Below are 10705 nucleotides of genomic sequence, written 5' to 3' on the forward strand. Positions count from 1 at the left end.
CGGCCTTTTGAATAAGGCCTAATCACTTAAAAATCCTCCACGTTGTAATTGTTTTTTCATTTATACACGATATAGGAATTTTTTCAATTGTACATTATTTCGGGTTTTCAGGTTTCATCTCTACCCCAATTTTAAAAAAATTGACAAATTAATTAATTTAAGGATGAAAACACTAAAAAAATTAAATAAAAGGGTTATATCATATTTTTTTTGTTTGCAAAAAATACAAACAAGTCCTTTAACTTTAAAAATGTTCAAATAAATTCAAAAATTAATTTTTTTAAAATGCTATTAAATAAGTTGACAAATAAATAAATTTTGACCCACCAACGTACTCATCTGATTTATGTTTTTAATTTTAAAATTTATTCGATAAATTAAATTAATTTTTTTATTATTAGTTGATTTTTTTAAAGAAAGATCGTGTTTTTGTATTATTAATAACATTAACATTTAATTAAAATATATGTTAAAATTGAAGGATTAATTTGGATATTTTTATAAATAAAAAGAGGTTAATTTAACGCATTGAGGTAGAGTTGAAACCTGAAAACTCGAAATAGGGTACAGTTGAAAAAAATTCTGCATCGGAATATATATGAAAAAAAAGTTATAATGTAGGGAGTTTTTAAGTGATTAGGCCTTTTAATAATTACTCAAACAAGAATATACTGGTTAAGAAGCTTCCTCCTTTGTATGCAGGATATGATATTGGTGCAAGGTGTTTTATCTTCATTAAATGCAAATGACAGGCTCTACTTGTGCTTCCTACTGCAGTCATAAAGTAAACTATTGGACTTAAATTGAGATTAAAATAAGGACATTTCTGATTAGGGTACCAAAAACCAATGTCTCTATTCTTGAGATTTTGTTGACAGAACCTGAAAATTAAATGACTTGGCAATTGTAAGCACTATTTCAAAAATCAGACAGAAGTCAAAATAAATTAACCGAACTAATTCAGTAATCGGAACTAAATCAAATGGAAATGTATGTTGATTTGGTTAAAACTTAAAATAAATTAATGATCTATCTGATTCGATTTACTTATAAGTATTTTTTTTTAACAGAGATAGATATTAGGCCAAATGTTGTAAAAAGGCCAAACCTTTTACAAAAGTTTCACAAAAGTTCTGACCTTTCAATTTTGTCGATTTTGGCCAAAAACTGATTATTTGGTTTCACAAAAGTCCTGACCTTTCAATTTTGTCGATTTTGGCCAAAAATGAATTATTTGGTTTCACAAAAGTTCTGACCTTTCAATATTTTGCATGCCATATAGGCGCCACATAGGCGTCACATAGGCAAATTGAAATCAAATTGAGAGTTGGCCACAATTGAAACCAAATAATTTGTTTTTGGCCAAAATCGACAAAATTGAAAGGTCGGGACTTTTGTGAAACTTTTATGAAAGGTTTGGCCTTTTTACGACATTTGGCCTAGATATTACAAACAAAGTTACAAAGCTACAAACAAAGCTATATATATATACATACTACCCTTTTTACAAATATGTGCAAATCCGCCCCTCACGCCATCCACACCGTTTACGTTGAATGCATCGCCGAGCTCGCCAATATGACGGAATGATGCCGTAGCCGCTGCTTCTGACGCTTCTGACGTGTGAGCCTTCTCCAGATGTCTTCTCCATAAATCTTCTTCTTTTTTCTTCCTTTTATTCGCAAGGGGGTTCGAATCCATGCCCCTTGAGACTTATGCCTCACTCCTTAGCCAACTGAGCTTAGAGATCATTGGCTACTTATAAGTATTCAGATGCTAAAATGTGGGAAGGCATGTGATTCCACGTGCAGCCTTTTCTAACATAGTCCTACAATTATTAATTTTATCATTGTTCTTGAATTTTAACATAATTGTTTAGTAGGACTTTGTAATGGATTAATTTAATATTTTTTTCATTTAAATTAAAGCAGTCAAATTCCACTTGATTTGCTTAAACATGAAACCATGCTTTGGTCAAACTGTTGGTTAGTTATAATGCTATAAATTAATTATAAGTATTTTTTGATATTAAGACTGCTTGTCTTGTAGAATATCATATTCTAATCATCATCTACGATTAATTAAAAAAAGTAACCTAATTATATTAAGCCAGAGCATTTTTTTTCATCCACCTGAAACAATTTTTTATAAGTGCATTAATGGGCGGTCCACAGCATTATTTTTAACAAAATTAATGATTTTTCATTACAAGAGAAATATAGTTACACATAATGCATTCTTGTTAAACTAAGGGGTATTTACTAAATAAATTACAACGTTTCACTTTTATAGCGATTTTCCAATGTTCAAAACGTCATGAAATGAATTTCAACTTTTTTATTTTTATAATTTGTAGCCCAGCCCGTTTTCTAGCAACTTTGTGTATACATGGCAGTCATATTAGATACATGTATTATCATATTAAATCGAAACGTTTTAAAAAAATTCAAATAAAATTCTAAACTTTCCTATTTTTGTACTCTATAGTTTAAAAAATGAGACGGACCTGCGAGAAAATTGATTGGAGTTATAAATTGCAAAAATAAAAAAGTTGAAATTTGTTTCATAACGTTTTGAGCATTCGGATTAAATTGCTATAAAAATAAAATTTTGGAATCTATTTTGTCAATAAATAATGTCCAATATATATTGATTTTTTCTGAAAGGGACTGACTAGTTGGTTGAGTGGAGGGGTTTTGAAGTAACTCTGTTTATAACAAAATTAATTATATTCATTAAATGAAAATGTTTTAATAAGTGAGATGAGATAATGCCACAGCCCACAAGTCAGCATAATAGATCCGCTATATACTCATCAAACGACAATGATATATTGTCGGTGCTACCTCCACGTGTACTCAGCTTGTTCTCCTTCACTTGTGCCATCGGCGTGCATGGCTGGTTTAGCTCCGGTGGACCTTCCCTGCTGCTCACCGACATTCCGATTTCACTTCTTCATGTATTTATAAACAGGTTAAATAAGGATTGCATTCAAAAAAAAATTAAAAGCTCAAACTAGTTACATATTCCTAATATTCCTAATGGAGATGATGAGTTCAAGATTTTGTAATGTTACATTAACATATATAATTGTGCCTTTTTTTTAGATTTACTTACCAATTTTTTTTAAGACGAGTTTCAACTATAAAATAACACATTTAATTTTTTTTATGTTCAGAAAAATTTCTGTTGGCAATTTTTTTTGTTAATTTTAAATTTGAACAGCTGCATATATGAATTTATTTTAAATCGTAACTTCATTTAAATCATAAAAACGCTACAACTTGGAAATAATTATGGCTTTTTAACTAATACATAGTTTGCTTTAGTGGATGTTAGTCATTAGTAGTGTGTTTTTTAACTAAGGAAATACTCATAAAAATTATTTAATGATAGATTCGGAAATGCAGAAGCAGTTCGTGGCGTATCTGTTTGCCTGGTTCTACCTAAAATACAAAAGGAGAATGGATCTTGGACTCGAATCCTGCATTTATTCCAATGCGAAAGATGATATATGTATTGTGTGTAATTTGTAAGGAATAATACGCACCTTTAAGAGTGGTCATGACCTTGTATATATGAGCAAGTGTGCGAGTTTTTTCTTTATTTTACGATGTGAAATTTTATGCTATTCTATCATTTACATAAATTCAAAAAAAATCAATTTTTATTATTATAATTTGATATCTTTTTTTTATTAAAATTAAAATTATCTTCTATAAATAGCCAATTCGCTTTGTATTTAATTTTGACCGCTCAATATATCCAACAAAATCTTTATAGACAATTTTTTTATCCACAATCGTACCAATGGTTTATTTGTGGATAATTTATTTTTTATATATATATTTTTAACTTTCATATTAATAATGTAATTTAAATATAGTTTAATCATAACAAGAATTTTTTGATTACATTTCAGTCTAATTTTTTTTCATAACAAACCACAAACAAATTCAAAAATTTGCACAGAAAGGTGTTTCAGCATAAATATATTTTGACGACTTTATTAGGAGAGTGTTAAGGTGATCAAGGGAGCACATTCAAATCCAAACTCGAATTATTGAAAAATAAAATAAAATAATTTTTAAAGTGAAATTTGAATTAAACACTATAGCAATATTGTTTACTTTTACATCCTCAGTTCATAAATATATTATTAATATAAGATAAAAATTCCAGAAACTCAACCTAGATAAATAAATAATAAAAATTAATGTCAAAATTGGATTTAATTGACGCAAATGTAAAGTTTATTCCTAATTTGTCAAAAAAGTTTAAAGAACGTGCACTTTAAACAATTAACATAAGTTTAGGGGAGAATCTGACTCTTCCACCGACCATTTGTCAAACACCCAATCCGTCTATCCCACGTGGCAGAAAAACAATTTCCCTCGCGTCTCAATCCCGAGCCACGTCCGCAAAATTTCAAAACAAACCACGTCATGATCATCCGGTTTAGCCACTGATCACTGATCATTAATCTTCTTCCCTCTTATCCGATGAGCGTTGCCACCGCACTTTCACAGCCGGTTTTTCCGGTTCCGTCATTACAAAAATCTCCTCCGTTTCGGAAACTGCAACATTTTCAGTTCGGTTTCTCTAATCGGCGTTCGAAGTTCAGAGTTTCGACGGCAGAGAAGCCACGGACTGAGCTACAAACTCAGTCACCAGGTCTGATATATAATTATTTCATTTCTTCAAATTCATTTTCTCTAGTATATTAGTACTGACGATTTTGCAAGAATTTGAGTTGAATTGAATTGAATTTTTGCATATGACTGCTGTAAATAGTTATTTATTTGCTGTTTGTTTATTGAAATTAAGCTAAAGATGGTGTAAAATCATCGGTAGAAGAAAAGAAAGAGGAATCAAGCGTTGATTTAGGATGGCTGCCTGCTTTTCCTCATGCATTGATAGCTTCTATGTCAAATTTTCTGTTTGGTTATCACATAGGGTTAGCCTCTTTTACTTTTACAAGCTGTGGAGTAATTGAAATTGTTGATTTTAAGTAGTACTAATTGGTGTTCAAACTGTCATGAACTTCAGTAATCTGAATTATGATAGATGATTTGTAGAGTGATGAATGGTCCGATTGTTTCGGTTGCACGAGAGCTAGGGTTTGAAGGAGATCCAATTCTTGAAGGACTTGTGGTTAGCATATTTATAGCTGGAGCATTTATTGGAAGCTTGACCTCTGGTTCGTTGGTGGATAAACTTGGATGTCGTCGTACATTTCAGGTCGTCACGATACCATTAGCTCTTGGTGCTATTATAAGGTAATGAAGAAGTGATGCATAACAATGATTCTAGCTGCTAACTTTTTTTTTTGGAAATAAACAATTTCTATTTTATATAAAAAATTACACTATCTCAATGAGTGTACAAGTTGATGTTCCATTGTTCAGATAAGCGTAATTCAAACTTGAATTGTTAATCTTTTTAGTCACTTTTTGTATTTTGTAACAGTGCACAAGCCCACTCCTTAGATGAAATACTTTTTGGAAGATTTCTTGTTGGCCTTGGGATTGGTGTGAACACCGTTCTCGTTCCAATCTATGTCTCGGAGGTACTTGTTTTTCATTAACATGGTCCCTATGCTTGTTTTCTTTACTCGGAGCTTGGTTTTCATCTTTAAAATCATAATTATTTTTGTTTTTGTGTTGTTTATGAAATAAAGTATTGAAATTGGTTATAAGTATGATATGTTTGGAAGAACTTATCCAGATGTTGGAAAGCAAAAGTTACAACATATATTAGTAGTGCCTTTAAATTTAATTATTTCACTACATGTCAACAACTTAATGTTTTGAGCATTTTGTAAATAATCAAGAGTAGCTGACATGTGTCAGTATGGTCTGAGGGCAATAAAATTGTAGAAGAGAGGAACAAAATGGATTGAACCCTAGCTAAGAAGAAAGAAATTGCTCTTTCTATCACTCTTATATACAGTGACAGCTATAGAGCAATTGAAATTTTAAAAATTACATTATATTCAGTAGAATCTGGAGAATTTTATTTAAGTAACCGCATCACTTCGTTCATTTCTGATTTTGTATCTTGTAGGTTTCCCCTACTAAATACAGGGGTTCATTAGGAACCTTGTGTCAAATTGGTACTTGTCTTGGGATCATTACGTCACTATTCCTTGGAATTCCCTCTGAAACGGATCCGCATTGGTAAATTTCTTTTCCGTTTGCTCTTTGCTGCTTCTCGACAGAGTGACAATTGACATCCCTTTATCTATTTCTATGTATTACCAGCAAATGAAGATTTTCATTTACATTGACACAGATGGCATTCATTAGAATTAAGAATGTTTCAAACCATAAAAACAAGGCTTGGGCATTGTTGAAAATTGTGTAATGATGCCGTTGCCTTATAATAATAGCTGAAGCTGGAGTCTCATGGATTATAGCTGAAGACTTGAAGTAAAAGAAAATAAAAAAATAATAGAATGATTTATAGTTAAACTGTAAGTATGAGAAAACAGTGCTACTTTCAATACCCATAATAATGTTTATTTACATGGTGCTTGACTATATTTTCTGGTCAATTGGTCATTGGCAGGAGCGTCTTTTGAGTGAGAAATCCCTTTGACTAAATGTTTTCCCTATTTTTAAAAATACGTTCCTTTTCTTCACTATTTGTATTTGAAGATCGGTGTGAATATTGCAAAACTTAAATATGGAGATGATGTATCACGGGGGTTGGAAAATCCAGAAATGGAGGGGTCTGGAATCTGTTTCTGATTTGGAAAGCTGCTTCTGGAGCCAAATGGGATCAGAAGGCTCTTTCGCACGATAATTGGATAAATTGACTGTTGCATGTGTTCATCAGGCCATATCTTCTGTATCAGCCATGCTGATTTAAAAAATGGCCAGTGTGGACTGAAAAGGATAATCCAGCTTGGCAGTGAAACTTTGCAAGCTGATAAATATTTGAATGCAGTGTGTTATGCATACTGAATTCTGTTACAACTTAAATAGAATAAGCTAATATGTAAATCAATGGTTATGGAAATCGAGAAGAGTTAGATTCATGAGAGCTCACATAGGTCACATCAATGTTACTGGATGTATAATCTATTATTTAGGGAGCTTAACTATCTTTCATTTTTTAGTCAAATGCAAATCAATATGCAAGTGAATGTGTCTAAGAGATCTTCTAAGGAGAGATAAGTCTTCGCTGAAAATATTGCGAGATTGGAAAGTTCAAGTTTTGTAAAATTGTTGCATAGTGTCTAAATCATCTTCTTCAGGTGGAGGACAATGCTGTATATTGCAAGTGCTCCTGCATTTATTCTTTCACTGGGTATGCAGTTTGCCGTGGAAAGTCCCCGCTGGCTGTGTAAAGTACGATTCATGTTAATTTGTATGTGAATTATCTGTAAAATTTGGCTTTTGGTTGTCATCCTGAAGCTCTTATTACGTGGGTTGGTAGATAGGGAGATTGGATGATGCTAAGTCAATCATCAAAAATCTTTGGGGACCATCTGAAGTGGAAAGAGCAATTGAGGATATCCAATCAGTCATCAAGAATGATGGTAGTGATGTGGGCGGTAGGTGGTTGGAACTCTTGGAGGAGCCGCACTCTAGAGGTTGAGGTTGTTCTTTTATCAAATTGAAGTATTTATTATACATAATGAAGTATGATAGTGGGAGTTTCTCTGTGCTATCCCCTTTTATATGCATATGTTCTTCATATCATTTGAACATCCTTTTGGAACTCTTTGATCTTCGTTTCTCAATAGAAGTGCAGGTTTCTTGTTTTGCTTGCAGCTTTCAGCTTTGACTTATTGTCGTTGTATGTTTGCAGTTGCACTTGTTGGAGGTTCCCTATTTATTCTACAACAATTTGCTGGTATAAATGGAGTCCTTTACTTTTCATCACTGACTTTTAAAGATGTTGGCATAGCAAATGGTGCCTTAGCCAGCTTATATGTTGGGCTTACCAACTTTGCAGGTTTGACATCTGTATAATTATGGTTGTACTTGAGTACTTGTTGCTTACGTGATCAGTCTCTTAAGTTTATCAGGTTTCAATCAATTTTCAGGTGCACTTTGTGCCTCATACTTGATCGACAAGGAAGGGAGGAAAAAGCTCTTACTAGGCAGTTACATTGGAATGGTGAGTGTGCATACATGAATTGCCTATACAAGAATATGTAGTTATACTCAAGAGCATTGTGACATCATATTATCATTTGTGCTGGACTCGAAATCTGCTCCAATGCTTTCCGAAGTAGCTCGACCACCACACATATTTTAGTTCACGAATTCTACTTCCTGTGCAGGCTCTGTCAATGTTTCTTATAGCATGCTCAATCAGTTTTCCAGTAGATGAAGAACTTGGTCACAACTTATCAATCATTGGAGTTCTTATGTAAGCAAACTTATAGATTGCAGTATTTCAAAGTTATCTAAGGTGAACATGGAAAATGTTTTAGCATCATTATCTTGCTGATGCAAATGTTTTATTCTAAGAAACAGGGAAATAGAGAACTATGTCACAATTAAATCCTTTAATGATTCTTTGGCATTCCCTGCCCATCGTCCAGCTTGGTAGTTTTTCAGTTTAATGTTTCAAATTAAACCAATAAGATCATTGATTTTGACATTATACAAGTTTAACCAATCAGACTCACATTAGGGTACCAACCGAATCAAAACTTAAAGACTGTTTCCCTTTTGGCAGTTGATTTAAATGATTTGGATCATTTTGACTAGATTACTGTTAGGTCTTCATGTTTCATTTATATAACTCCACTGTGTGAAAAATATTGACTCAAATTATTTTAAATTATAAAGCATGTGGGATCATAACATAACATCATTTAGTATTGTTATGTTTCTCGGCATCAGGTTTAGTATGATATGTTTCTCAACTACATCATATTTAAGACATGTTTTGGAATTGAAACTGACCACACTCTGTAATAAAGTTTCTCTGCTAGGATTTCGTTGGATCATTTAAATGACCGGTCACCCCTAATATACATCATACATGCAGGTATATATTTACCTTTGCTATTGGAGCTGGTCCAGTAACTGGTCTTATCATTCCTGAGCTTAGCAGTGCCAAGATGCGCGGAAAGATTATGGGATTCAGTTTTTCTGTTCACTGGGTAAGAATTACAGCAGTTTTTATTTGTTTAAATATTTTGAGGAGGAAGGAGGAGCTTGTTTCTATTAATTATTGATGTCTTTTAAGCATTTAGAACGAGGGGCGTGCATCAGCAAACCAAACCGACCATGCACACCGGAATGGTCGGTTTTTAAGGGTTAAAAATAACAGAATCTGAAAGAAATCATCAGTTTGGTTTCAGTAGGTTACTGATATAAAATTGATTTAGTGAAATGTGACAACACGTGGCTGGTAGCATGGTGTCTAGAAGTTGGGTTTCGAATCTGCAAATGATTAAACAACTAACATACTTGCCAGTTACCACTTATATAGTCTAAGAAGCAATGATTTTAGCAAATTTTAATAGTATTATATTTTATTTTTTAATTTTCTGAAAAATTAAACCAAGCCGAATATAAATAGAAACCGAACCCAACAAATTATGTCGGTTTGGTTCGGTTTGAAAATTTGGTCTGGTTCGTTCGGCTCTAGCACGCCCCTACATAAAGCTGTGATTTTTTCATACTTCGACAGGCAAAACTGGAGTGATATTAGGATTTAAGTTCAATGTTGTTTCTTTTTATCTCTGTATACCATGTCTTTCATATTTCCCATCGTGTAATTTGTGCACATTAAACTTCAGGTTTGCAATTTCTTGGTGGGTCTGTTCTTTCTGGACTTGGTGGAGATTCTTGGAGTTGCTCCAGTTTATGCAGGCTTCGGCAGCGTTTCATTGTTAGCTGCTCTATATGCCAAGTACAACATAATTGAAACAAAAGGACGGTCTCTCGAGGAAATTGAAATTTCACTAAACCCCAGTTTATCAGATACTGATAAGTATAAGCAGTAGTAACAGCCAGCAGTAGCAAAGCTACTGTAAAACCAGCGTAAGGCTGTATAATTCTCTTGTTTTGCACTAATAGTAGTAGCAGAACTCAAAATTTTGTTTCTCTTGTTTTTGCTCTTGGCATTTTGCCAGCTTTGTAATGTAATTCTTATTAAACATCAATTTTATTTGATTTGGTGCATTCATTTCTTTGTAAAAGGCCAGACATTGCTATCAATCTTTACAGCTTCAATCCCGTTTTGAATTGGTGCATTTAATTGTCAATTTTTTTAGTTGTCCGTTTTTTACAACTCTAATAAAAAATACTCAATAAAAGCTTATTTTGCGGCTTGAAAAACTTTCATAATACGCTCTTTGGGGTAAAAACTTATTTAAGCTCTATTTTATATATAATACTCTTGATCATTTTTTGTTACTTCAGTTAAAGGGTTAAACTGAGCAAGAACATTCATTCTGGAGGTTTTTTGTTCAAAACTACAAATTTAGTTTTATTTGATGTTCTGTACCAAATTTTAGGGATAAAATGAACAAATAACATACTCCCTCCGTCACAAAATAATAGTCCCCTTTTCCCTTTTCACACGGTTTAAGAAATACAATTAACGCTTTAATTTTTTATAATTTTATTTTTATTTTTCCTATCATATTCTTATTAATTGTTATGACCAATTTACTTTTTTTAAGTAAATGACAATAAATGATACACTTTAAATAAGGACAATATGGAAAAAT

At 32.4% G+C, this 10705-nt stretch overlaps 1 protein-coding gene across 3 annotated transcripts; it reads left to right on the forward strand.

The window, feature by feature from the left end:
- Nucleotides 1-4428: 4428 nt before the first annotated feature.
- On the forward strand, nt 4429-10154 carry LOC126656286 (probable plastidic glucose transporter 1). 3 transcript variants are annotated; one of them, XM_050350818.2, is made up of 12 exons: nt 4429-4674; nt 4828-4957; nt 5079-5279; nt 5470-5569; nt 6067-6179; nt 7262-7355; nt 7444-7600; nt 7819-7965; nt 8057-8130; nt 8297-8385; nt 9013-9127; nt 9770-10154. In XM_050350818.2, exons 1-12 carry the CDS (start codon nt 4503-4505, stop codon nt 9974-9976), a joined length of 1599 nt encoding a protein of 532 aa, XP_050206775.1. In that variant the 5' UTR covers nt 4429-4502; the 3' UTR covers nt 9977-10154. The 3 variants fall into 3 exon arrangements, with proteins under 3 accessions (XP_050206775.1, XP_050206777.1, XP_050206776.1); XM_050350820.2 differs by lacking the exon at nt 4828-4957 and having other exon boundaries at nt 4584-4674; XM_050350819.2 differs by lacking the exon at nt 4429-4674 and having other exon boundaries at nt 4841-4957; nt 5050-5279.
- Nucleotides 10155-10705: the final 551 nt, after the last annotated feature.

The sequence above is a fragment of the Mercurialis annua genome, linkage group LG7 (genome assembly GCF_937616625.2).
Source record: "Mercurialis annua linkage group LG7, ddMerAnnu1.2, whole genome shotgun sequence".
Classification (NCBI taxonomy): Eukaryota; Viridiplantae; Streptophyta; class Magnoliopsida; order Malpighiales; family Euphorbiaceae; genus Mercurialis; species Mercurialis annua.